The 27,253-nt window shown below is 50.0% G+C and overlaps 1 protein-coding gene across 1 annotated transcript in view; it reads right to left on the bottom strand.

Annotated features, from left to right (window-relative positions):
* The window catches only part of RAB44 (RAB44, member RAS oncogene family), a 32,831-nt gene extending 6,040 nt beyond the window's left edge, over positions 1 to 26,791 (bottom strand). The window contains exons 1-10 of the mRNA XM_004267663.4: positions 26,713 to 26,791; positions 19,577 to 19,794; positions 11,944 to 12,055; positions 10,357 to 10,531; positions 8,953 to 9,099; positions 8,197 to 8,287; positions 7,694 to 7,789; positions 5,515 to 5,702; positions 3,444 to 4,906; positions 65 to 146 (exon numbers count right to left, since the gene is read on the bottom strand). Coding sequence (XP_004267711.2) covers positions 65 to 146; positions 3,444 to 4,906; positions 5,515 to 5,702; positions 7,694 to 7,789; positions 8,197 to 8,287; positions 8,953 to 9,099; positions 10,357 to 10,531; positions 11,944 to 12,055; positions 19,577 to 19,794; positions 26,713 to 26,737 — 2,597 coding nt within the window. The 5' untranslated portion in view covers positions 26,738 to 26,791. The remainder of the gene's footprint in view (positions 1 to 64; positions 147 to 3,443; positions 4,907 to 5,514; positions 5,703 to 7,693; positions 7,790 to 8,196; positions 8,288 to 8,952; positions 9,100 to 10,356; positions 10,532 to 11,943; positions 12,056 to 19,576; positions 19,795 to 26,712) is intronic.
* Between the last annotated feature and the right edge of the window lie 462 nt (positions 26,792 to 27,253).

The raw sequence follows: 27,253 nt of genomic DNA, 5'->3' as shown, positions 1-27,253 counted from the left end.
TCGGGGTTGCCCTCCACTCCTCTGCAGCCCAGACTCAGCCACTAATGTCGACAGTGCTCGTTACCTCTCCTGGCCAGCTGTGTCCCAGAGCTGCAGCACAAAGCGCTTGTTGTCCACCAGCAGGTTTATGACCCGAAAATCCACTCCTAGGACACACAGAGGAGAGTCAAGCTTACTTGACTTCAAGTTACCATCCCAGACTTGCAGCTGAGGCCTGCCTGAATACATACCTGTCCCCAGTACCAGCCAGGGTGGGATGGGAACCTCCAGCTGCTGGGCTTCCCTTTTGCTCTCCCAATCCCATCCATACTTGAGGGCCCACATCCTCTATGAAGCCTTCCCTGACCACGCAGCTCCCACTGCACTCCCGCCCTGAGAGCTGGCCAGCGTGAGGCACCTTGCATTGTTTTTACCTCTACAAAAAAAATCTGTCTTCTCAACTGCATGGCAGTGTTTATTCCTCAGGCTACTCAGGAAAATCAGTTTTGTTAATTTATTTTTTATAATACTTCTTGTTTCATTCCTAATTATTGCATGCATCTTCCCCCTTTACCCAGACAGCAGCCTGGGAGGGTGGAAGGAATGTTGGCTTCAAGGATGACCAGTTGGGCCGTGAGTTGTCCACCTTCTGCTGCTATACTGGCTGTGTGACCTCAGGCAAGTCACTTCACCTCTCTGAGCCTTCCTTCCTCATCTGCAAGGTGGCAATTTAAAAAGACCCACATCACTGGGTGGTTGGGAGGATTAAATGACTTATGTCCAAGGTTCAGCCTAATTTCTAGGGGGTGCTTAGGAGGTGGTAATTTTTATTATCACTATGAATTCTCATCTCCCTGAGCCCCAGCTCCTCAAATTTCACAGACCCACCCTTCCCTGTGTCATGGTTCTAGACACCTCCTGTGCCTGGAAATATGGTAGTAATAGTGAAGTCCCAGGGAGGTTTGGAATCTTTGGGGAGCACCTTCCAGCCAACCTCCACTTCCCAGGGACACCAGGCCGGGTGGGGCTGATAGAGAGGGGCTGCTTTGTCCATGCTGAGCCCACTGCAGGGCCCAGACCAGCTCCGGAAAGGGGCATCTCCTCATATTATCCCTGAGCTGGTAAGACCTTCCTCAAGGTCTAGGTCTCTCACGCAGCCCCCAGAAGCAACTGCTGCTGTCCCTGGTGGTGACTGAAGCCACAGACCACCCCCCACACCCATGCTCTCCACAGGAAACTGGGAGAAGTGGCAGATGGGAGTCCTGACCTCAGCAAAATGCTGAAGCAAAAGTCTGTCTCTAGCATCCACTTCTCTTTTTTTTGGCCGCACCACGTGGCATACGGGATGCAGGATCTTAGTTCCCGACTAGGGATCGAACCCGTGTCCCCTGCAATGGAAGCGCAGCGTCCCTTAACTGCCAGGGAAGTCCCTCCATTTCTCCTTACTGCCCCCTTTCCTCCAGGTCTAAGGAAGCCCAGGGTCTGCAGGAACTTCTGAGGTTATCCAATCCCACCCCCCGTGATGATATCCAGCCTCTGCTTAAATACCCACTGTGTGATCTATTGAGCAACCCTAACCCTAACTAAACCCTTGCATTTAGTAACTTTACTCCCACTTTCCACCTCCCTGCCCATCACCCTCCTCAATCCACCCATGTATCCCCGCACCCTCCCCGAAACATGTTACAACTTAACCACAAAAACTGTTAGAAATATAATGTTTTCAGCTTCCCAAGGAATCTGCTGTTTTACATGAACAACCCCAGGGAGAGGGCAAGGCTGAACCCATAAGAGGGTAAAACTTCTGGAGTGGGGGCGTGTGCTTTGAAGGCAGGTGGCCCTGGGTATGAACTTTGGGGCCCAGGTAGGGCAAGAAATTTAACTGGGTCTTCGATTCTTTGTCCTCCTCATCTGTAAAATGGGGGCAGATACGGAGAAGCCTCAAAAAAATGCACAATCAGCTATAATTTGATGGGCTCTGGCTCTGGCTCTGGTCCTCCACCAGCCCTGTTCTCAAATGGAGGCAGGTGAGAAAGGGGGGTGGGAATGGAGCAGGGTGATGCTGAGTGGGGAAATGTTTATGGCTGAGGAAGCTGGAATCATCCCCAATGATAGTTAAACCAGATGGATGACAGCCACCAAGGGCACCAACCCACAGCTAGCAGTGGGACAGATTTGGATCACACACCTGGATCTCAGGTCCTCCCAGCTGGCTAGCAGTGCATGCAAAGTTGCCTTGTCTTTTTACAGTTATGCAATCTGTATTTTTCTCTACTGAATTTTGTGGAAACTTCTTACCACATAATAATGGGAGAGGCTCAATCACAGGGAGGGCTGATGTAAGGAATAAGGCGTGTATGCCTGGTGCATTGTAGGTGGTCAGTAACCAGTAGCTTAGGTGATTAAGGATGGTGGCCTTGCAGACCCTGTGACCCTGTTCAACATCAGACCAGGCCTCCTATGGGTCCCCTTTTCCTGACAAGTCTGCATTTTTAATTGGCAGAGAAAATTTCAAGAACTTGTCCTGGGGGGCCTCTCTTACATAAAGTGTGAGAACTTTATCCACTGGTCTAGCACTGACCCCATCAGCACGCACCCTGGTGGGACACAAAGACGTGGACCATTCCAACTTTGCTCCTAAGCTGGCTGTTCCCACAGCTCTTTTCTGTGGCTCTAGGCAATGTTCAAGTGGCCACATATCCCAATATTTTTAGAGAGAGGAGGCTTTGTGCTATGGGACATTTCATTTGCAAAAGCCACGGAATTAGACATTATCAAACATTTACTTATAATAATAACCATAAAAATAACTAATATTGAGCACTTAATACATGCCAGATATTATTCCAAGAACTTGGTATGTATTAACTGAACTAATTCTCACAGCCCCTCTATGAGGTCAGCACTACTGTTGCCCCCATTATGCTCAGAGAGGTTAAATAATTTGCTCAAGTTCATACCACTAGTAAGTGGCAGAGCCGGGTTTTGAGCTCAGGGACGTGTGTTCCTAACTTACCCCACTCTACAAATACATTCTGTGTAAAATATTCAACTTGCCAAAGGCCACTTCCTGCCACTGTCTGGCTGACTGGCCTAGGGTTGGTCCTGAGCAAATTCAAGCAGCAGGGACCCTGCGGTGGCCTGCCCAGGGGCCACGTGGCTGGAGACCTGCTTATTTTCACCATCAGCCAGTGCTGGCAGCTAAATTGCAGGGTGCTTTGTTGATGTGGCACATTATTAGCTAATCAGATCAATGCAGAAAAAGCCAATTACCTGTAATTAGAGATGATTAGTAAAATAGCCAGATTATGCCCATATAAAATAATGTCTAATGCAGGGCCTGTGGTGAGGGCAGAACCTACAGCTTCCTCAGGGATGGCTTGCTCTGGGCCTGCTCCAGCTCTTCAGCCTGGTCCCCCAGGTCTCCCCTCCCTCCTCTGCCGCCCTCCCCAGGTGGCCCTTACCCACAGTAGCTGTAAGCCCAGTGGCGAAGGTGTTCTGGTGCAGCAGGTGCAGGAAGGATGTTTTGCCCACATTCGAGTCTCCCAGGAAGATGACGTGGAAGGCGTAATCAGGATTGGCCAAAAGCTCACTGGCCGTGCAGCCCCCTGGGGATGGGGTCAGCCCAATGCCTCCGGAGTCCATTCCTGGATCTTCAGGACTGTTCTCTGCCCTTGGCTCCCTGGATTGAAGGGGCCCTGGTTCTTCTACTGCGTGAGCGGTTGTAGGTTGGGGCCTGGGCTGGGCTTCCAGCTCAGCCCTGGTGGGGAGGGTTTGTGTGGGCTCCTGGGGCCCTGCTGCATCCCCAGGCTGAGCCCCTGTGCGGGGAGAGCCCCTTGAAGGTGATGGTTTTTCAGGAGCTGGGGCTTGTGCCTCAGCCTGAGCCTGTGCTCTGTCAGGTGGGAGAGGAGCAGGTGGGGAATCGTGCTGGGGGAGTTCCGGGTGCCCAGTTTTCAGGCCATGAGCCTCAACGGACAGCTCTGACCTGAAATCCTGCCCTCCCTGGTCCCCTGCTTTCCTTTCGTCAGCCCTGGGCTCCTCTTCCGGACTCTGGTGGGGTAGGGCAGGCAGCCCTTCAGGCCCAAGGACCTGGCTGTGAGCTTCCTGTAGTCCCCCAGGACAGCCCCCCTGTGCATCTGGGCTCAGCTTGCCCTGCTCCAATCTCTCAGTGAGAACCTGACCCACAGGCTCCAGGCCCTGGGAGGGCTCATCCAGCCCTGCTGTGAGGGCTCCAGCTCCTGAGGAGCCCAGCCCTGGCTCAGATCCAGCGGCATGTGGGTCCTGATGGAGGGCCTCTCTCTGCCTGGGTGGCTTGGCTGGGACAGGCCCAGGCCCGGAGCCCTCGTCATCTGGGTACGAGGCCTGGAACTGTTCACTGGGCCCAGCTGGGGCCTGGGGACGGGGAGAGGTCACATGAGGAGGGGCCCCATCCTCCAAAGGAATGAGCACTTTGAGCACAGCTGCCACCAGGCCCCCTGACTCCCCAGCTGGAGCCCCTGGAAGCCCCCAGCGGAAGTGGACCCCAGGGCTAGGCCCTGACTCCTCCTTAGGTTCCAGGCTGGGGGGCTCTCCAGTCTGCTCTGGACTGATGTCCTGCCCCTCTGGGTTCACTCCTTTCTCTTTCTCAGTCCCGGAAGGCACCCCAGGGGGGCTTCCTGGAGACCCATCTGGATCTGAAGGTGGCTCCTGACCAAAGAGAGAAGCACGCGGCTCCGGGATGGAGATCTGCCTGACCGCTTGGGGTGTCTGGGGGCCTGAGGAGGCTCTCGGAGCTGGGGGTGGGCTCCTGGAGAGCTGCAGGGCACTGAGGCGGGTGCTGCTGAAGCTGCTGAGGAGCTGGTCCCAGTCATCGCTGTCCCCAGTCAGTCCAGGCAGGGGAGCCTCCTCAGAGGAGACTGAGGCCTTCTCCTCACCTGCTCTGGGGACACTAGAAAGGGTGCGGGAAGCTAAGGTCAGGGGAGGGGCGGGTAGAGGTCACACCTACACTGTCGGCATCCATCACCACTGGGCGCGCACCTCACCGCTAGTCCTTCCTCCCAGTCTTCCCTTTGGCAGTGCTTCTGTCCTGGCACACACTCCCTACCCTTCCCCACCTCCAATCCTGCTCATCCTTCCAGGCCTATATGGAGCCTCACCTCCTCCAGGAAGCCTTCCCTACTCTTCTGGCCCATCCCACTCCTCTGACCTGTAACGAGTAGAGTGGGTGCTGTACCCGCCAAGGATCCAGCACTGCACTAGCCTCTGTGTGTGTGCATCTCTGTGTGTGTGTGTGTGTGTGTGTGTGTGTGTGTGTGTGTGAATCCCAGCTGTGTGATTCATATGTCATGTGTGTCTGGGCACATGACTTTCCCCCGTCTGTCTCCTCGTCTGAGAAATGGGCATGATAATCCCAGCCTGGCAGGGCTGTTGTGAGGTTTAAGGAGGGAGTCTGTGTGCTCTGGGCACTGAGCAGAGCCTCGGAGAACTCAGAGCCACCCTCCCCTCTTCCAGGAAGCCCCTGGTCTCCAGCCCAGCCCAGGGGTGGCAGCTACTTGCCTCGGTTCCTCCTCCATCTGCCAGGACACACAGCCCTTGGTGGCGTTCAGGTGCTCCCTGGTCACCTGCAGCTGCCCCCGCACCTCTTCCAGCCTCCCAGCCAGGTCACGCTGGGCCTCCCGAAGCTGCTGGTTCTCCGAGCTGGCCTCCTGGTGTGTGCTGCTGAGGCGGTAGAGCTGGGCCTCCAGCTGCAGGAGGTGGAGGGTGAGGAGGAGGGAAGCCCAGGTGCCCTTCAGGGGAACAAACAGCCTCCCAAGGCCACTGTGGGGCACAGACTCCAGGCTCCTGGACACCCAGCTTAAAACATAGGATTGGGGCGGGGAGCGGCTGTTACCCCCTCACTGGCCTAATTAGCTCCATTACCTCCCACCCGGGAGAGACATTGGAATTTGGGGGATGGGGAAGAGAGAGGGAACTGTGTAGGAAACACACACTGCCAGCACTGCAAGGGCCTGAAGCATACATGGGATCACACCCTCCTCTGCTCAGCGTTCTGCAGTGGCTGCTCATCTCTGAGTGCTTCTGGTCTGCAGGGAGCTCCTGATCCAACAGCAGGTCACAAGACTGGGAGATGGAGAGCTTCTTGACCATGCCGTATGGAAGGTAAAGGCCTCACGATAGCCTCCAAGGCCTTGCACAGTCTCCCCCGCCAACCCCACCTCTGTTACATCTCTGACCTTCTCTCCCACTACCACCTCCTCCCCCACCTGCTCCCTCAGTCTGTTCCAGCCCACAGGTCTCTTTGCTGGTCCTTGAACATTCACAGCACATCATACCCACCTCAGGGCCTTTGCACTTGCTATTCCCTCTGCCTGGACTGCTCTTCCCCCAGATACCACATGGTCCACTCCTCACCTCCTTCAGGTCTTTCCTCCAAGTCATCATCTTAGTGAGGCCTTCCTTGACTCCCCTATCAAAACCCTTCTGTCCCCCTGCCCTGCTTTACTTTATTCTCCTTAGCACTTTCACTATCTAATATGTTATAGATTTTACTTGCTTATTTAGTTTATCATCTCTCTCTCTGACTAGACGATAACTCTACGGACAGGAGTTATCTGTGTCTATTATGTTCCTCAGAACCTAGAACAGTGCCTGGCACATAGTGGTTGCACCATAAATAGTTGTTGGGTGAAGGAAGCCTTGGGGGGAGAGGCTTCACATCCACAGGGGACAGGACAAAATGGTCCCATGTGGAAAGTCTAACCTCTTCCCTTGGCAGAAGGGGCCCGCCTCAGTTTCCAAGGAGCAGCTACTGCAGAGGCACCTGGGAAATCAACCCATGTCAGGAGGGTGAGACCAGGTAGCAGGACCAGCCAAGGCAACAGTGGGGAAGACTGGGAACCTGGTCCAGTGCTGAAAGAATGCAGGTTGTCCTGGTTACCACAGATGGTGATTTTACTAAGGTCAGTGGTCTGAAAGTTGAGGAGGGAGGACACAATGGGGCAGGGTCTCAGACCCAAAGGCTTAGCACAATGCCAACTGGAAGTGACTATAGGTTATGAGACCGGAGGTGTTGGGGTAGCAGGTATTCTGACCAGGAAGCTAGGTCAGGTTCAGCGACAGTAATAACTGTGATATGTAAAGCACCTACTACCAGCCAGGCACCGTCTTAGGCCCTCAAATACAGTATCTCTAATCATCACAGCAGCCTTCTAAGGCAAAAGTTCTGATCTCCATTTCTCTGATGAGGAAACCAGGGGTCAGAGAGGTTAAAAACCTGCCCAAGGTCACTCAGCTGACAATGGAGATGAAAGTTGAACACCACCCTATCACCAAGCTTCTCCAATGCTGAGACTTTGTATTTGCCCAGTGCTTTCCTGTTTCAAAATGCTTTCCCATTTATTACCTCATTTGACACAACTAGCTGGGGAGATGCAGTAGATGTGGCTATTCCCATTTTACAGATGGAGAAACTAAGGCCAGGACAAGCAAAATTATTTCCTCGGATTTGCATGGTTTTTAATTGGAACAGCAGGAATTTGAACTTGGACCTTCTGACTCATGTCCCAGTATTTCCACTGCAGTACCCAGCCTCATCTCAGAAAAAGGCCAGAGACATCGCTTTCCTAGGGGCCAGCTCTGATGCAGGAGCCCAATGAGCCCAGGGAACCCTCAGGAGATGGGTGTCAGGGTCTGTGAATCATCAGAAATTGGGCTCCCGGGGAAACCCATCACTCACCTCCTTCTGGCCCTCAGTCAGGCGCTGCACCGCGTGTTCCTTGGCCTCCAGGACCTCCTGCATCTGGGAGCTGAGGGCCAGGCCCCGGGCGTCGCTCTGGGGAGCAGAAAGGTCTCAGCCCCTGTATTGCCGAATCTAAGACCCAGCTGGGCTGGGCTGGCTCTCCCCACACTTCACCTCCACCCAGGCCTAGGGTGCAGGGTCCAGGATGTCTCAACAAGGAGGGGTCTAGGACAGCTGCCCTGGCTCAGGCAATAGGAGACAGAAACCCAGAGAGCAGAAGGAGTGGCTCCGGGAGACACGCGAGACCTGGCAGAGGTGAGCAGGGGGCCCAGGCTCAACACTCCCCACCCCACCTCTCTGAGGAACACGAGCTCAGGGATGTGAGAAGATTTACTCCCAGCAGCCTCCTGCTGCCCCACACTGGCCAGTGGCCGGCCCGCTGCTTGGCCAGCAGGGGAGTTCAGGGCCGGGGGAGAGGTTGGCTGTCGCGGAGAGCCTACCTCAGCCTGCAGCTGCTGCTTCTCCTGCCGGATTTGCTGCTCCATCTCCTCATAGAGCTGCTGGACCTCGCGATGGTGGTCAGAGTCCCGCCTGGAAGGGGTGGGGGGTGGGACCAGGCAGCCCATCAGCACCCTGGGACCCTGCTGCTGGCAGAGGTGGTCTGGGCCTGGGTTTGCAGTCTATGCTACTGTCCACCTCACTCTGCCAGCGGTCACTGACCCCCGTCGCCCTGAGAACAGTCATCCCAGTAACAGCTCCTGACATATGTGCCCTTGATATTGATCATCTGATCCCGTCATGCCGACTCCCATAACCATCATCAAGATGTTGGTTCCTGTGGCCCTGTCTCATAGTCCCCAAAGCCCCATCACTCTGTCCCCACTTCCCGCTGTTGCTGTCCTCCTAACCCCATAACTCAGAGCCCCTGGCAAGGCTGTGCCCATACCAACCCCAGGATCACCACACGCATTGTAGTCTATGTGAGTGGTGACCTGGGGTTAGGTGCCACAGTGGCCCTGCACCAAGACACACTGACCATTCCCTCTTTGGCTGAAGGCCTAAGTCTGTCCTCCCCAATAGGTCCCCTTTGTCACCCCTTCTTCCAGTTCAGCTCTGCCCGTCTGGCTCCCAAGCCCTGCAGTGGACGCCTGGCCTCCATTCTTTGGAACTGAGAGAATTCGATTAAGATTCAACTAAGATGTAAAGAGCACCCACTGTGTGCCAACACCAGGCAAGGCACCCCGGCCCCAACTCACTTCCTCAGGGTCAGTTCCAGAACCTCCTTGTCAGTCCGTGCTTCCTGCAGGCGACTGTTCATCTTGGCCAGAAAGCCCTCCAGGTTGCCTGCCAGCTGGGGCTCCTCCTGCTGCAGCTTCTTCCATAGCTGCCAGATTTCCGCCTGCCTGGGAGGGGAGGATAGCCAGAGATTAGACACGGGGCGGGACCAGGAGGCAGGGGGAGCCCCACTCCTCGGTTTTAATGGCAACACTCCAAGAGACTTGGGCACCTGGGCCACGAAAATCTATTTACACCCTACAAGGTGAAGCTCAAATGCCACCTCCCCCAGGAACCTTTCCCAGTGGTGCCCTTTCCCTTCGTGAATCCCCACAACACTTTGTCTCTCTATGGTTTGGTGATTAATTGTGGGGTGGGGGAACTTGGGAGTCCGATGGCCCAGGGCTTCCATCTGTCTTCTCTCTTCTCCCACTCTAGCTGTGTGACCTTTAGCAAGTCCCATGCCCTCTCTGAACTTATTTGTAAAACGGCCACTGGAGAATGAGACACACCCAGTGAAAGCACCGGCTTGGGGTCTGGCACCCAGTTGGCACTCAGTAAATGCTGCTTTCACATGGATTTAACTAAGTCATGAAGACAGATGCCTGAGGGCTGAGCCCAGGGCAAAGCTGCCAAGTGGGTAAATCACTCCCCACCACACCTGTCCCGCCAGGCTGCACCCCAATCCCACCCTGCCTGCGCCACAACAGCTGCCCCACCCTCCGAGAGCTTGTCCTCACAGAGCCCTGCGGGGCGGGAGAACCTGGGAGAACCTGGGCAGACAGGCGAGGGTGATTCCCTTGCTGGTTCTAACAGACCCAGTGGGACCTGGGGGCTGTGAGAGGGGCATTTCTAGGCAGGAGCCCCTTCTCTAAGCATGAGTGAACGCCAAAAGCCCAGAGCCTGAGGCAGTCTCCAAGCTCTCCTATCTCCAGTCCTGCCCAACTCAAAGCATCACCATGCCTGAAAAGCATCCCCCATCATACCCCTGGAGGACCCTCTTTTTGGCACCCTCGGGGAGCTTTGTATTTTTAAGAATTGAGTCCCCTTAGGGAGCTGACCCTTCAACTCGCTAATCCTTCTGAGGAGTGACCATGTAGGTCAGGACAGGGAGGGAGAGGTTGAGTGGGATGGACTCCTAGTGGGTAGGCTTTCTCCACACGTGGCTTTAATCCCACAGCAGCTCTTATGCTCACTCTGTGGCCGGGGAAACAGAGGTCGGAGGTTAGGCTACTTGCCCGCAGTCGCACAGCTAACAAGTGGCTCAACCAGGATTTCCGCCCAGCTCTACCTGGTGGCTCCCGCTCGACCTTGTGTCCAGGAGAGTCCTCACCCCCACTGACCAGCAGTAGCTCTCCCTGCACCCACAACCATGCTGGCCTTACTCGGGAAGTGAGTGGCTGGCTTCCAGTTGCTCCATGAAGGCAAAGAACGCCTCCTTCTCCTCAGCGTCGGCCTCCTCCTGCACTGGGAAGCTGGTGGCTACAGATCCTCGCTTGAAGGACTGTGGCCTCCTTCTGTGGAGCTTGTGGGTGCTCGGGCTAGAGCCAAAGATGCTCTCTGTGAGACAGAGGGGTGCAGAAGGGAGCAGAGTGGGGCTCGGCTCAGTCCCTTGACCTCCCACCTTGCCTTGCTCCAGTCATCGGGGAAATCATTATATCTGTGTCAGTCACATTTTACAGGGCCAGGGTCATACATTCCTCACATCAACCTTTGGAGTCTACTCAAGGTAGACACTGTGTCCCTTTTACAGATGAACATCTGAGGTCCAGAGAGGCCAAAAGACTTGCTGGAAGTCACACAGCAGCTCCACGGTGGCCAACACAGTCTTTTCACTCAGTCAAGGGATATTTATTGAGCATCTACTATGTGCTAGGGACAAAATTGGCCAAAATCCCTGCCCTGGTGGAGCTGACAGTCTATGAATGCTGAAAAGGACACTTTTTTTTTTTTTTAAGTAGATGTGCCAAGTGAGCTAAAGGAATGAACAGGGTAATTTCCACTGAGAGACTAGATAGAGTCTACTTTAGAGGGGGTGGTCAGGAGTGTCCTGAGGAAGTGACACTGGAACTGAGATGTGACTAACAAGAAGGAACAAGCAATGTGGATTTCTAGGGAAGCATATTCCAGGCTGAGAGAACAGCACATGCAAAGGCCCTGAGGTAAGAGCCAGACTGGCATGCTGGAGGAGGCGAGTGGTATTGAGTGAGCCCAAGAGATTGGAAGAGTCTGGATGGTGCTGGCCTGTAGGCCCTGGGAAGGGGGTTGGATTTTGTTCCATTAAAAGCTGAACAGGGTCTCTGCAAGGACACTACTCCTTCCATTCCCTGGGCCAGAAGGTCTTCGCCCATCAAGCTCAGCAGGAATATTGTGCATCTCCAGCTTTGGTGTCGTTAGGTCTTTCTGGGCATGTCTTGAGAAGCCGGTGTTGGAGTAACCTTGGCCAGTGAGGGCTAAGGAAGGGCCAGGGAAGCCCGCACCCACTAAACATCACCCTCTGCTGCTCCCTGGGGCCTTGATTTCCTTTAACCAAAGCTAGAATGTGACCTTCTTCAGGCAGAAACAAGGCCTGTGATCTCAAGAACAGGTGGTGCTTAACCTCTTGCTCAAGGGAATGATTTACTGGGGAGATGACAAGGGAGGTATCAGAAAGCAAGCCTGGAGGCCTCTCTGGAGGAGGGGGATGCTCAGGGGAGCTGCCAGCTAATAAACTGCTCTCTCTGGTGGAAAGGAAGTCAAGTCTCCTGGGCTAGAGTCTTCAGGCTCAGCTCTGCGTCGAACCAACTGCCTTCCCACTCAGGCTAAGTGTTCTCATCTCCACAGAAATCTGTATCATCATCCATGCCCAGAACTGCCCTTGGGCATGTTATGAAGGTCCTGTGATTCGTAGGGAGTCCTGGGGTCTTTCCTGTCTGCCCAGCCTCACCTCATGCTGGGCACACTCCCCAGAGGCCCTCCCAGGACAGACATACTGAGCCCAGAGCTGAATTCTTCGAGGGAGAGGCGTCCCTTCCGCTCCACATCCACCCAGTCAAAGATCATCCCTGGCTCCTCCTTGCTGCCCAGGAAGCTGAACTTGGCCACCTGCAAGGAAGAGGTAAGTTGGGCACTGTTCCCACTGGGGAGGGCTCTGGGCCACCCTCAGAAAAGAAGAGGGTGTTTGTCTGTAGCCATCTCCACCTCCCCTCTCCCCAGTTTTGGAGTCGCACCGCCAACCTGACCTCAAGGCAGACCCTTGAGGCTCTTGGACCCTATCCAAGGCCGCCCTCTCAGCAGTGCCTTGAACTTCATCCACACCTTTTCCCTTCCTCCATCCAACATCAAAACCTACCTGTTCTGAGTCTCATCCCTTTAGGACTCTAATAAAGGACAGTAGCCAAATTTCCCCAGAATGTGTTTATCAGTCTTCAAAAATTATCTAAAACTGGGCTTCCCTGGTGGCGCAGTGGTTGAGAGTCTGCCTGTCGATGCAGGGGACACAGGTTCGTGCCCTTGTCTGGGAAGATCCCACATGCCGCGGAGCGGCTGGGCCCGTGAGCCATGGCCGCTGAGCCTGTGCGTCCGGAGCCTGTGCTCCGCAATGGGAGAGGCCACAACAGTGAGAGATCCACGTACCACACACACAAAAAAATTATCTAAAACTATTCGGTGATGCAGTATAACAGACTATGTTCTGCATTAAAATATTAATATCTATGTTAAAATTTTAATTAGAACTTGGAGGACTTCCCTGGTGGTACAGTGGTTAGGAATCCGCCTGCCAATGCAGGGGACACGGGTTTGAGCCCTGGTCCAGGAGAATCCCACATGCTGCGGAACAACTAAGCCCGTGAGCCACAACTACTGAGCCTGTACTCTAGAGCCCATGAGCCACAACTACTGAGCCCGCGTACCACAACTACTGAAGCCCATGCGCCTAGAGCCCGTGCTCCACAACAAGAGAAGCCACCGCAATGAGAAGCCCACGCACCGCAATGAAGAGTAGCCCCCGCTCACTGCAACTAGAGAAAGTCCACACACAGCAAGAAGACCCAATGCAGCCAAGAATAAAATAAATAAATTTATTTAAAAAAAAAACCTCGGAATTGCTTGTTCATGTTAAATACAGAATGAATCCTAGATTATTTTTTTATTACATATGGGTTAGGATTAGGCTCAGATGCATTCAGCAAAAACAAACTAACGAACGATAACAGAAAAACTCAAATAGCTGAGGCTTAAATAATAAAAGCCGAGATAAGTAATCTGAAGTATTCGGGCCAGGGCTGCTGTGGCAGCTCCACTATGTCTGCAGGGCCTCAGACTTCAAGCTCGAGGCTTAACTGTCCCTCAGTTCCACCCTCTACATGAAGGTACAAGAAGCCTCCGGAACTCAAAAATCTCTATTCCAGACAACAGGGTGGAAGAAGCAAGAAATAAAGGTGTCCTCCTTTCCTCATATGAAAGTAATTCCATCCCACCTTTCCCAGATGCATATATTTTACAGAGCTGCAATCATATTATGATGTATATAATGCTGAACCTTTTTCTTATCCATAATTTCTTCATACCCGTAACTCTCATTGAAATTGCTCCTTCATACTCTCGAATGGGTGTTCCAAAAGTACTTAACTTTTCCCCTATTCTTGGACATTTTTTGGCTCTGTTTTCACTTCTATAAATAAAATGCAATGAATACCGAACAGAAAATTATCTAAAACTTGAAAATAAGTACAAAAAGTGGACAGCACATCCTTTCAGTATTCTACAGGGGGACCAAGGCCACCCAAGCATCTTCTAGATTCTGTGAATGTACTTAATTCAACACATGGTACTGATTAGGGGTCCCAGACTAAATGAAGTCACACGTTAACTTGTAGATTTTGTCCAGGAGAGATGTAAATAACTTTTGTCTGACAGAACAGATAACCCCAAAGATTTATGGCCTGTTGTACATTAACCAACTTTAAAAAATCTATCTCAGCAATCCGATTCTAACATTTCTTTGTTAAATTGTCCAGCTTTTAAAATGCTCTTTCAACCATTCATAACATTTCTCATTAATAAATGAGTTAAATAAAACCTCTGGTATAGACTCATTTTATTTTTGTCCAAGGGTCATGATTTTACCTTTTTGGAAATTCTACTTTGACAGTTTTGGAGGTTCATGGAGATGCCCCCGTGGACTCAGCTGTCAGAACCCAGTAAACCGCATTGCTGGAAAAAGAGCCCCAGATGGACTCTGGGAACCCAGGAACTTTTTTCATTGGCTCTTGAAGGGAATCTCAAGTGTGACAGAACTTTAAGTTTGCTGACTCTGTTTCTCTAGTTTTTACGTTTTTGTTTTTACTGATTTTCTGCTTCTGGTTTTGGTGGTAGCCATGGTGGGGAATTCCGTTTTATGGACTAACCATTTGGAGATCTCCATGGGATACATGAAGGAGACCTAGTGTCTGTTGGTTGAGAGACAACAGAAAATCTGGTTTGCTAATCCTTTGTTGTTGGTGGTGGTGTGTTTGTTTTTCTAGGTGTGACCTCAAATCGGTTAAGAATTTTGAGCCCGCTGGGGAGGAGAACAGCTCTTTGAAATCTGAACTGGAGAGTTTTTGTTTCTGTGTTTACTTTTGACCTGTGGCTAGGGTTGGAGAAAAGAAGCCCTGTCTGTGTGTCTACATGTCTGTAATTCAGAACGGCCCTTAACTCTCATTGTGAGTGTGAATATTTTTCTGTATCTGGGTATTAATGACTTAGAGTACTACATCTCTCACAGGGGTTCTGTGTGGATTGGTTTGTAGAGACAAATAAGTGTTTATATAAATCTAATGGCCCCCAAAGTCACAGAAAAAAAAAAAAAAGAAACTGAACTTCTAATGCTTTAAATGTGCTGGACTTAAAAAAAAAATCCCTTACAAGAAATTGCTAACTCAGAAAACTTTTAAGGAGCCAGGTTCAGATAATTAAGGTGAATCTTTGACAAATTAAATTAAATTGGTTTAGGACTTCCCTGGTGGTGCAGTGGTTAAGAATCCACCTGCCAATGCAAGAGACATGGGTTCGAGCCCTGGTCCGGAAGATCCCACATGCCACGGAGCAACTAAGCCCATGCGCCACAACTACTGAGCCTGTGCTCTAGAGCCCACGAGCCACAACAACTGAGCCCGTGTGCCACAACTACAGAAGCCCGGGTGCCTAGAGCCCGTGCTCCACAAGAGAAGCCACCGCAATGAGAAGTCCGCGCACCGCAACGAAGAGTAGACTCTGCTCGCCACAACTAGAGAAAGTCTGTGCACAGCAACGAAGACCCAACACAGCCAAAAATAAATAAATAAAATAAATTTATTTAAAAGATTAATTAATTACTTAAATTGGTTTAATAATTTTGGTTTACAAAAGACAAATATAATAGCTATCTGTGTTTTCTCCATCTTATAGTAAATATAATACAAGTATATATTCTATTTTTCATAAGATCTGGATTTGTTTTTCCTGAAGAAACTAGTTAATCTGAATTTCCTACACTTCTCATTTTGTTTCACTTATCAAATAAGCCGACATTATCTTTACATGATGTTTAAGATTATAAAAATGTGAATCTGGTAGCGCAGTGGTTAAGAATATGCCTGCCAATGCAGGATTCGATCCCTAGTCCAGGAAGATCCCACATGCCGTGGAGCAACTAAGCCCGTGCATTACAACTACTGAGCCTGTGCTCTAGAACCCGCGAGCCACAACTACTGAGCCTGCCACCTGCAACTACTGAAGCTTGCGTGCCTAAAGCCCATGCTCCGCAGCAAGAGAAGCCACAGCAATAAGAAGCCCACGCACCGCAACGAAGAGTAGCCCCTGCGCACCGCAACTAGAGAAAGCCTGTGCGCAGCAGCGAAGACCCAACACAGCCAAATAAATAAATTTGTTTTAAAAAAAAATCAATCAATCTTGTGAAAGTTTTACTGCCACATGTTATATTAATGCAAAACTAGAATTTGGCTCCATCTCTATTAAAATGATAAATTGGTCTTAGAGCCCTAGGCAAGGGTGAAAAAGGGGTTACTATTAATCTTCTGTGTAAGTTGCCCGGAAAACTGATTCCATGTCTCAGCAGAATAATTTTCTCTGCTTTATTTTGGCTTTATCGTGTTCTAATTTTCTTTAAAACGAAAAGCAGAGCCACTTCCCCTATAAAAGAGCTAAATATCCTTGCAATAGTGTTGCCTTCTATGTTTATTTCAAAATGTTTTATTTTATTGTCACTTTGATTAAATAGGAAACCAAGTACTATTTCCCAGGATCCCATGATTCTGCAGGCCTCTCACTGTTGTGGTCTCTCCTGACACGCAGGCTCAGCAGCCATGGCTCACGGGCCCAGCCGCTCCGAGGCATGTGGGATCCTCCCAGACCGGGGCACGAACCCGTGTCCCCTGCATCGGCAGGTGGACTCTCAACCACTGCTCCACCAGGGAAGCCCAGGATCCCATGATTCTATCTTAATCTAGTGCCCTATCTTCTGTGATGGCTCTTTTGGTTTTGCCTTCCCAACATCAGATCCTAAGTTTAGAAAAAAATAAAATTAAAATGTCAGGATATCTTTCTCTTTATTTATTAAGTACCTCAACACTATTATAAGAGCATCGTGGGAAGAACTGTCAGATCAGAAAAGATATTCAGCCTTTCCTAGGCTAAGTTTACATAGGTAAAACACTCTTAATATAAATATTTCAGAAACTGCATGCTTTAGGGGAAGGCCCTAAAGACAATGTCTTTACTATGCAAAATATGTTCTTATCTTCAGGGGAAACACTAATCAAACTCTTATGAAATAGTTATATACCATATCCCAATAGAGCATTTTACTCTCTTCCATTCTGATATTATTAGTTACTGTAATAACTACAGGCTTTCAGTCTCATTACTAAACACATTTCTGCTTTCCTACCCTTGCCTGAAGGCTTGGTTACAAGCTGCAGGGTAGTTTGTGTCTTCCACAAAGCACACACTCAAAGTCTTGTGGAAAAGGACTGTACCAGGTTCTACGAACTATTGATGCTTTACTTGGGTACAGGATTCCAAGCTGGCATTAGCCGACCTTCAGACTGAGCCAGTGGATCACAATTTCTAGGACTCTTTTCAGTCCAGAAGCAGCCAGCTCACTCAAGATCCAGTAGATGAAGAATTAATTACATGGAACTGAATGAATCGTTAAAGGAAATCGAGTTGTGGTTATTTGCTGGGAATATAGTTGATATTATTTTTTTATTGTTTTATTTTTATGGATGTATGAGGAAATCTTCTCTCTGTCTTCTTGAGCTGTCTCTAACCTTCAGTTTAGGAAATTATGCTTTCATAAACTGAAATTTAACATTTTAAATGGTATCTGAATCTCACTGACCCCCTCTTGATTCAGAAACCAATACTTCAATACTTTTCCTGAATCTCTTTCCTTTCTCTGGCAATATAGTTATTTACACAGTTTCAATAAGAATCTGTCCTCCTTTTTACTGGGATATAGTTGAATAGATCAGTTGTGTAACTGGATGTTGTATTAAAAGATGATTCTCATTTAATCAATTGTGACAAGTCCACTGTAAGGTGCACTTGTCGAAGCAATGCCTGCAAAGCTCTCTCAGGAAGCTGGCCTGGAAACAGGTGATAAGGAAGGTTACTTCTGGGCAGGAGAGGGACCTTAGAAAAATTGGGAACCTCAAGAAGGGAGGAAGTCCCTCACATTTATAGGTGCTGCAGGTGAAAGATGCTAGAGAAAGTCTTATGCTTGGTTTCTGTATTAGTAGGGAGGCCAACTTGTTCCAGTTTGCCCAAGACTTTCCCAGTTTCAACACTGAAAGTCCCACATCCCAGGTATCCCTCCAGCCCAGGCAAACTGGGACAGATGGTCACTCTAGGTAGAAGAGCGAATAACAGAGGTTTTAAAAGTCCAACTTAAGATTCCATATGAAAACTTCTGGACAGAAGCTAAAATGGCTCAATACTTCAAAACTCTAGATTTGCAGAGCCCAGTCAAGGAGGTCCACATGCTTTATTTGCTCCCTCACTGCATCTAAGGAAACGATCGAGCCAAACCAACTGAGATCAGACTGTTTTATGTCAAAAATAAAAAACTTTGGAGATTATTTATGATCACAGGAAATTATCTGAAACTTGGAAATAAGGCAAAAAGGTAGACAGCACATCCTTTCAATACCATATGGGGGTAAAGACTACCCAAGTGTTGTCTAGACGAGAGGAATGCACTTAGTTCATCTCATTGTTTACCTTTCATTAGAAGTCCCAGACTTATCGAAGTTACTTGTTAACTTGTAGATTTTGTCCAGGAGAGGTGAAAATAATTTTTGCCTAGTAGTACAGATAACCCCAAAGATTTATGGCCTGTTGGACATTAGCCATTTTTAAAACTGAACTCAGCAAACTTATCCTAACACTCTTCTGTCAAATTGCCTATAAATATTCCAGCTTCTCAGATGGGCCTTGAACCTGTCCTAACATCTTACTGGTTCCCTCACTGATTGATAATAATAATGAATTAGATAGATCTTTGATAAGTATTGATTTTATATTTACTCAAAAGTCTTTTTTTTTAACCATTTTGAAAATTATATTTTAACATCAGCCATTTGTATTTTTTTGTGGGCCTGAGGGTGGAATATAGAAAGTGTCAGTTTTGATGGGGGAAGAACAAAGTCTGGAGCATAGAGCAGTATCAGGAGGAGACAACAGGTCCAGTGAGACTCCGGCAGCCCACATAGGACCCTTTGTAGAAAATGAAGAGAAACAAACAAACAAAAAAAATCCAGCCAATCTTGGTCTAGCTCACAGCCTAAGATTACTTCTTGGCATGTACAACCTTGGCTGGTCTTCTGTTGCATTGAAGTTTGCAGTCATTGACATTGTTTGATTTCCAGGGCCCTGACTGCTCCCCAAGATAAACTTCCCTGCTCAGTGGGCCTAAAATTATACCATTTGCAATTTAAGAAAAAAAAAAATGTCATGAAGAACCTAGGGGTAAGACAGGAATAAAGACACAGACCTACTAGAGAATGGACTTGAGGATATGGGGAGGGGCAAGGGTGAGCTGTGACAAAGCGAGAGAGAGGCATGGACATATATACACTACCAAACGTAAGGTAGATAGCTAGCAGGAAGCAGCCACATAGCACAGGGAGATCAGCTCGGTGCTTTGTGACTGCCTGGAGGGGTGGGATAGGGAGGGTGGGAGGGAGGGAGACGCAAGAGGGAAGAGATATGGGAACATATGTATATGTATAACTGATTCACTTTGTTATAAAGCAGAAACTAACACACCATTGTAAAGCAATTATACTCCAATAAAGATGTAAAAAAATTTAAAAAAATAAAAATAAATTATACCATTCGCAAGTTACTTCTTTGACCTAAAACCTTTCCTTTGTTAATATGCAAATATTTCTGGAAGAGGATAACACAAAAGGCCTTATCAATCATTTACACATTAGTATGAACAAATTCCTAGCCTTTCCTAAGAGCAAATTTGAGATGAGACAAAGCGAAAACAGCAGGCAAGCTCTGCTTTCCTGGGATGGGGAATCTCAGAAGGCTGTGGAAAAGGGATTCAGGGGGATGGGGCCTTGGACTCACCTCCAGATCCTCTCGAGTGACAAAGCCCCTCTCCTTGGCACCACAGTCCTGGAAGAAGCCCTGCAGTTCTGTAGCTGACTGGGAGGACCAGGACTCTGGCTCGGGGGCCACAGAGGCATCCTGGCCATCAGCTGGCTCTCGTATCTGCCGCCGGCGGCTGGAGCCTAGCTTCCGGCTCTTTCGGGGCACTCTCTGTCCACTCTCCATGGTGCTTTGGCCTGGGGACAGAGAGGTGAGGGGACACTGGGCTGCTGAACACAGTCACTCCCTGCTCGAAACTCTCCCATGACTCCCCATCAACGCTGGAGAAAATCCACGGTGGCTGATGAAGCCCTGCCTGACCTGACCTGCGCTGGCCTCTCTGACTCATCACCCACCCCCAGCTGACGGCCTCCCACACATCCCGCTCAGGGCCTTTGCCCTTTCTGTTCCCTCCCCTGGAATGCTCTTCCCTGAGGAATCCACATGCCCTCATCTCCTTCAATTCTCTGTTCAACTGTCAAAAGTCTTCTCTGGGACTTCCCTGGTGGCGTAGTGGTTAAGAATCCACCTGCCAATGCAAGGTACATAGGTTTGATCCCTGGTCCTGGAAGATCCCAGATGCCGTGGAGCAACTAAGCCAGTGTGCCACAGCTACTGAGCCTCCAGTCTAGAGCCCACGAACCACAACTACCGAGCCCACACACCACAACTACTGAAGCCTGCGTGCTCTAGGGCCTGCATGGCGTAACTACTGAGCCCACATGCTGCAACTACTAAAGGCTGCGCGCCTAGAGCCCGTGTTCTGCAACAAGAGAAGCCAGCGCAGTGAGAAGCCCGTGCATTGCAACGAAGAGTAGCCCCCGCTTGCAGCAACTAGAGAAAGCCCACGGCCGGCAGCAACGAAGACGCACGCGGCCAAAAAAAAAAAAAAAGTCTTCTCCGGCCATCATAGGTTCTATTGCCTTACTTGGGGGTGGTTACACAGGATGGTCCAGGATCTCACTGTCTGAAAGACCAGAAAGAAGCAACTTGCTGCTCTACCAGCTTATCTCCTCACATCACAGCTTCCAGCAGGGGCTCTCTCCATCCTCCCTTCCTCCCTCTCTCAGCCTCACCTGGCCTCCAACCTCTTTTTCCTCCTTAACAACGTTTCTCTACTCCTTCCACATATGCACCAGGGAATCCGTAGCTCCCCCACATGGCTTTTATGGCCTTTCAAGACATGCGCATCCTTCACCCCCCCACCTCTGCATCCCATCATGGTCCATGTCATCCTTTCTGAACCACTCGCCATTCCTGGAATGCCAGATTCCCTCCCACGCTTGCTCCCTTTGCCCCAAACCTCCCTGATTCTCTCATCCCCTTGCCTAGCTGATACCTCTTCACCCTTCACCTTAGAGTCTAACCTCCTCCTTGAAGCTCCTCCATGCTTCAAGCAGGATTCATGCCCCTTTATCTGTGACCCCATGATGTTCTGGGCTCCCCCTATAGGAATATTATTCTGTGCCTCGGTCCACACTGCTCCCAGCTCCCTAGCACATAGTAGGTGCTCAAGTAAGGGTTGTCAAATTCATTAATTGGGCTACTTTCATCTGTCACTCAAGGTCAGTCCATTGATGAGGATTTTGATGGATAAGGATTCGTCCAGGTGAGACTTCAAGGTAAGAGAGAAGGAAGCTGGAGTCTGGAAGGAGTAGAGTCTGGTCCTAGTGGGGGGTGGCGAGGGGGAGGTGAGAATAAGTCTGGGGCACGTAAACCTGTATAGGGTGGGAAGGGTTTGATGTGCACATAGGCAGCTTCCTGCAGGTGCTGAGACTTGAGCCAAGCTCTAAAGGAAGCGGGTAAGATTTAGAAGCAGCGAACAGCATGTGTGAAGGGACTGATGAAGCAAGAGCACTACACCCACCCTGGACTTTTCCTGTTGGGGTCAAAGGTCACAGGCAGGCTGAGTGGAGGGATTGTGGACTCTGCCTCAGGGACAATGGGCTCATTGCAGGGGTCTGGAGCCACTGGTCTAGCCTCCCCTTGGGCAAGTTCCTTCACACAGGTTGCATAGAAACTCAATGAAGCAATTCCTCACCCTTGGGGAGGCCCCAAACTTTAAAAGTGAAGTAGAGTCTCTGACTCCTTATCAGTTATTGCCTCTTTCTCTTCCCTTTCTGCTTTTTCTCTCTACCTGTTTCTCTCCATATCTCTTTCTGTCTCTCTCTTGGGGCCTTCAAAGTCTGCTTCAGATGCAGCTTTAAGATTATAGATGTAAAACCACAGTGGTGTGCTGGAGGCACACATTAGAGCTTTGCAAGAGCCAATTGGGTACCTCTCTTCCCAATCAGCGGCCTGCAATCACCCGCTGTGGGAGTATTTACACCATGGGAATCAGCAAATGCTACAAGTCAGGGGTTTTTTCCCCCAAAGAACAGTTACCAGAACATCTCTTCTGCCCAAACCCTTCCCAAGATCTAGCATGCATTTAAGCAACAGCTGTTCACTGAGCACCGACCGAATGCCAGCACAGTGGAAAACGAGCCTGCTGTGACGTGTGAGGCTCCATTAGGCAAATTAGGAAAAGTGCCCCTTCCTCTGGGCAGATGCAGCCCAGTGCCAGGGCCCACGGGTTGGCAAGTGGACTGTGGGCTGGATTCCAGTCCCCACTCACCCCCTTGGTCAGGCACCCTTGTACAGGACACAACCTACATACCCAAGTGGAGCCCCTGGCCCTGTAGTTATAGGGGTGGACTAACTCCTGGTCTCCCCTAGAGGCACTCACATAACCTCATGCAGAAGAAGACACAAAATTAATTACAGCACAGTGTGGAAGGGGCAGTAGACCTGTATGCCAAGTGCTGTGAGAGCACTGCGAAAGGAACAACTCGCCAGTGCCTATCAGGGAGGACTTCCTGGGGGAGGTGACATAATTTAGCAGTGAGTTCCAGGGCAGTAGAGATCAGTTTTAACCCTGGATCGCCTCATGATACCCAGCCTTGCTCTGGGCAAGTGTTGGACCCTCAGTTACTCACTGTTTCCTCCGCTGACACACACTGTCCTTCAGAATGCGGGTTGTTCTACTAGATAACTGAGTAGACTCAAAAAAAGATTAGTGTCGTAAAAGAAAAAATAAAGCAGGGGGACTGTTCTATATTCAAGAGAATAAAGATAAATGGCACCTGAATATATTATGCAATCGTTAATTGGATTTCCCTTCAAAAAACAAAACAGTAGGGGGCTTCCCAGATGGCGCAGTGGTTGGGAATCCACCTGCCAATGCAGGGGACATGGGTTTGAGCCGTGGTCCGGGAAGATCCCACATGCTGCGGAGCAACTGAGCCCGTGTGCCACAACTACTGAGCCCGTGCTCTAGAGCCCGTGAGGCACAACTACTGAGCCCACATGCCACAACTACTAAAGCCCGCACGCCTAGAGCCCATGCTCTGCAACAAGAGAAGCCACCACAATGAGAAGCCTGCACACCGGAACGAAAGAGTAGCCCCCACTCGCCGCAACTAGAGAAAGCCCGTGCACAGCAACGAAGATCCAATGCAGCCAAAAATAAATAAATTAATTAATTAAAAAAAAAAAACAAAAACACAGTAGGAATAAGGGACATTTTGGGGGCAAATGGGGTAATTTGAATATGGACTTCATATTAGACGATATTCACTGAGCAATGTGGAATTTCTTAGGTGTGGTACAAGTGTTGTGATCATGTAGAAGAATCTCTTTGTCTTTACGGGATCCATGCTGAAGTGTATAATGTCTGCATTTCACTTTCAAATGGTTCTAAGTAAATACATAAGCAAATGAACAGGACGTAAGTGTGGGTGGGAGGGGAAGAGTAAATGGGGCAAATTGTTAGCCATCTGTCCAATAGCATTCATTGAACTATTTGCTCAACTCCTTTGTAGATTTGAAAGATTTCTTAATAAAAGGCAGGGGAGATAGGAATTCCCTGGTGGTCCAGTAGTTAGGACTTCATGCTCTCACTGCCGGGGCCCAGGTTCAATCCCTGGTCGGGGAAATGAAATCCCGCAAGCCATGGTTTGGCCAAAAAAACAAAAACAAAACACCGGTGGGGGGGAAGCCAAGAATGAGATTCCAGGGGTTAGAATAGAGAATTTCCTCCACAAATCTAACTGTCCTTCTGCTAGTATCTCCTACTCCCCCATCACCCTTAATGTTGCCCCTGGAAACAATGATGAGATACACACCCCTCCTTGGGGTGCATCTGTCCACACCCAGAGGTCAATATCCATCCTCACTCACCATCCCCCTAAGAGGGGAGTTCCCTCCGTCCATGACCCCACGACCCTCCAGTGGGCTCGGCCTTGGGCCTTGTGTATTGTAATCAAAGAAACACTCACTGAGTGTCAATACCAGAAGAGAGTCCAACCCACCCTCTTGACCCATAAATGTGGAAAAAGTGGCCAAGAGAGGCAGTGACTTCTAGTCCCATTGCTTTAGAGTCAGACAGACTCTGCCTCCTGAGCCCTGCCGCTCACTGGCTGTGTGACCTTGGGCAAGTCACATAACATCCCTGTGCCTTAGTCTCCTCACTGGAACATGAGACTAATATCTACCACACAGGGTTGTTGTGAAGATGAGAGGAGACAATTGAAGTGGAAACACCCCTTCCCATTCCCAGCAGAGCCCACCTCCCTTCTGGCTTTACTTACTTTCTTTTTATTTTAAATTAATTTACTTATTTATTTTTGATTGGGGATCTTAGTTCCCCGACCAAGGATTGAACCCATGCCCCCTGCAGTGGAAACACAAATTCTTAACCACTGGACCACCAGGGAAGTTCCCTGGCCTTATTTTCTCTTAGCGCTTGTCCCCTTCCCAGAATAGAGTATTTTTATTCATTTATTTGGTAAAATTTGCGTCTCCTCTTACTGAAACAGAAGCCTCATGGGAGTAAGGAATTTACTCTTTCATTCACTGCTCTATCCCAAATGCCTAGAACAGTGCCTTGCATACAGCTGGCGCTTAGCAAATATCTGTTGAATATATAATCCATGTAAAGCGCTCACAGCTATGCCCCGAAAACAGCAACCACTGGGTAAAGTTAGCCATGACAATTGTGGTGACAACATGGATGAGGGTGAAATTCCATCTGCGTCTCATAAAAGTTGGGTGCTGTACAGATACGATTTATCCCCACTCAGCAGACGAGGAAACTCAGGGAGGTAGGCTCCGAAAGGCAGAGACCTGCCCAAGCCATGATGTCAGAAGCAAATCTGGCACCAGATCCACTCTCCTGGTTTGTCATGGGACAGACTTGCTCCAAGACCACTCCTTGGAGAGGTAGCTCCTCGGCGGACAGGAGGCCCCTCTGTGGATCACAGACACCTGACAGAGCAGCCATGATGGGACAGGGCTTTGGAACAGGGCAGAATGGGCAGGCTTTGCTCGGGTCATGAGACTTGGGAACTCAAGTTCCACGTGTACTTCTGTTGACAGAGATAACACACACATGAGATAACACACACATGAGGCAGCAAGATAAGATTCCCAGTGCGGAAGCTTCTAGAACTGAAGTGCTGGGGGAAGAGTCTACTGTGATGTGGGTGTCACATCACTGAGTCTGTCAGGCTCCCACAAGTGAAGGGAGTTAGAATCCCGAAATAGATTCCCTGCGACCACATCGCAGGACATGGGATGCTCTTGACATCACTGTCCGGGAGTTCCTAGTCGAGCTGCACCCTATTTCCATCAGTCCCCTGGCACTTTGTAAGAAAGCAGCACTTCCTGGACACCTCACCAGTCCCCACTATGCCAAAGGCCTCAGCATCAGCCCTCTGAGTCTGTCAATCCTTCTCTCCCTAGAGGGTACTTGGTGGCCCCCTCCTTGCCTGTCAGGAGGCCTAGGGCAGAAAGGCAGCAGGTGACCTACCGCCAGTTCTGTCTCAACACACCTGTCACCATCAGTCAGGGACAGTGGACTGCCCCCTCACGGCTTTGCAACGTGCGCCTAAAAACAGTCTATGCCCCCATCATGGCCAGGTATGGCCACTCAGAGACAATGGGGACGTCCTTCAGTCAGTCCTCACGTGTGTACATGTGTGTGCACACATATATGTGCGCGCGCGCGCGCGCGCACACACACACACACACACACACACACACACCCCTCACGGTCAACTCTCACAGTCAGACAGGACATCCCTCACGGCTGCTGGCGTCTACGAAGGTCCCTGCCCTCTCAGAGCCACTCAGAACAACACCCTCAGAGTCAGCCAGCAGGGGCAGCCCTCCTTCAGAGGCCCCTCCTCTGCCATATTCCCCTTATTATTATTATTTTTTTGGCCAAGTGCTGTGTCTTGTGGGATCTTAGTTTCCCAGCCAGGGATCGAACCCAGACTCCCAGCAGCAGAAGCGCAGAGTCCTAATCACTGGACCGCCAGGGAAGTCCCCACATTCCCCTTATTGATCATCATTACCTCATCCTTGTAACAGTGGGAAACCTCATCCTGGCCAGGAGCACACATACATACACGCACCCCCAGCACTACTACCTCTCCCCACTTCCTCGCCCAAGAAATCGTATAAAGTTTGAGGCCAGACTTGAGGGCAAATGAATCCTGCTCCCAGGCATCCCAGAAATCAGCTCCCCACTGTAGGATTCGGTTCAGCAAGCAGGCACCACAGGCTTTCCCTCAGGAAGGGGAGAGTCTTGTAAGAAGGATGCTGTAGGGGACAGGGACAGAATCACAGCATCTGTGATTGCCTTAGGGCCTCTCCCAGTTCCATCATTCTCTCTCCAAAGGGCTGAGGAACTGGGTAAGCTCTTCACTCCAACTACTACAATAACTATAAGTAATAGTGATAGTCACAGAACCCAAATTGTCCATGTCAGTGGGTCTCAGAGACCTCCTAGTATATTTATCCTCTCCCTTCCCCCCACTAACCTGATAGGGAAACCGAGGCTCTGAGAAGCCAGGTGACTTGCCCAGGGTCACATGGCCATTTAAGGGTAGGTAATCTATTCAAGTCTCCTGCCCAAGTGCCTTCTGCTAGATGCAGAGAGGTCCAAATTCATGAGAAAAGGGCTTAGCCCTTTGCACCTCGTTCCAGGAGCTGGGTGGGGACCACAGCTCCCTCCCCAATCCTCACCCCGCCAAAGAAAAGAAGCATTGCAACTCCAGGGTAGCTCCCACCTCTCAGAGGCTCCCAATCGTGCATGCAGCCCCGTGCCTCCTGGACCCGGTAATGAGGCAACAACTGCCTCCAGGAGCCCACGAGCTCTGGAACTGTTAACAGTCTTGAGTCTTGCTTAATCACTCTTTCCGTTCCCCGAGGAGCCAATCTCCTGTGTTAATCTATGGGACTTCCTGTCAAAGTGACCACTGGTTACACTTTCACCATCTTGCCTGGTACTCCCAAGGAGCCCTAGCCCTACAATCTTAGAACTGGAGAAAGCTGGAGCTGGTGGGGAGCCACAGAAGCTCTTCAGGGTAAGGTCATCCAGTTCTCAGTGGCAAAGACAGAACTTGGACCCGAGTCTCTGGTTGCCAGAGTGATGCCTCACCTTATCCCAGTAAAAGTGTTGAAGGGCACAGTTATGGCTAAAACTGAGTGTATACACCATGGCTTACCTCAGATCCTCATTCTCAGACCACGTCTTCAAAATCCAGGGGAGGCCCACACCCAAAGCATCTTTTAGGGAATGTCTAACCTAACACCAAAATATATTGTAGA

Source organism: Orcinus orca, chromosome 10 (genome assembly GCF_937001465.1).
Source record: "Orcinus orca chromosome 10, mOrcOrc1.1, whole genome shotgun sequence".
Classification (NCBI taxonomy): domain Eukaryota; kingdom Metazoa; phylum Chordata; class Mammalia; order Artiodactyla; family Delphinidae; genus Orcinus; species Orcinus orca.
The sequence above is the reverse complement of the archived record's forward strand: the minus strand, read 5'-3'. Positions and strand labels throughout refer to the sequence as shown.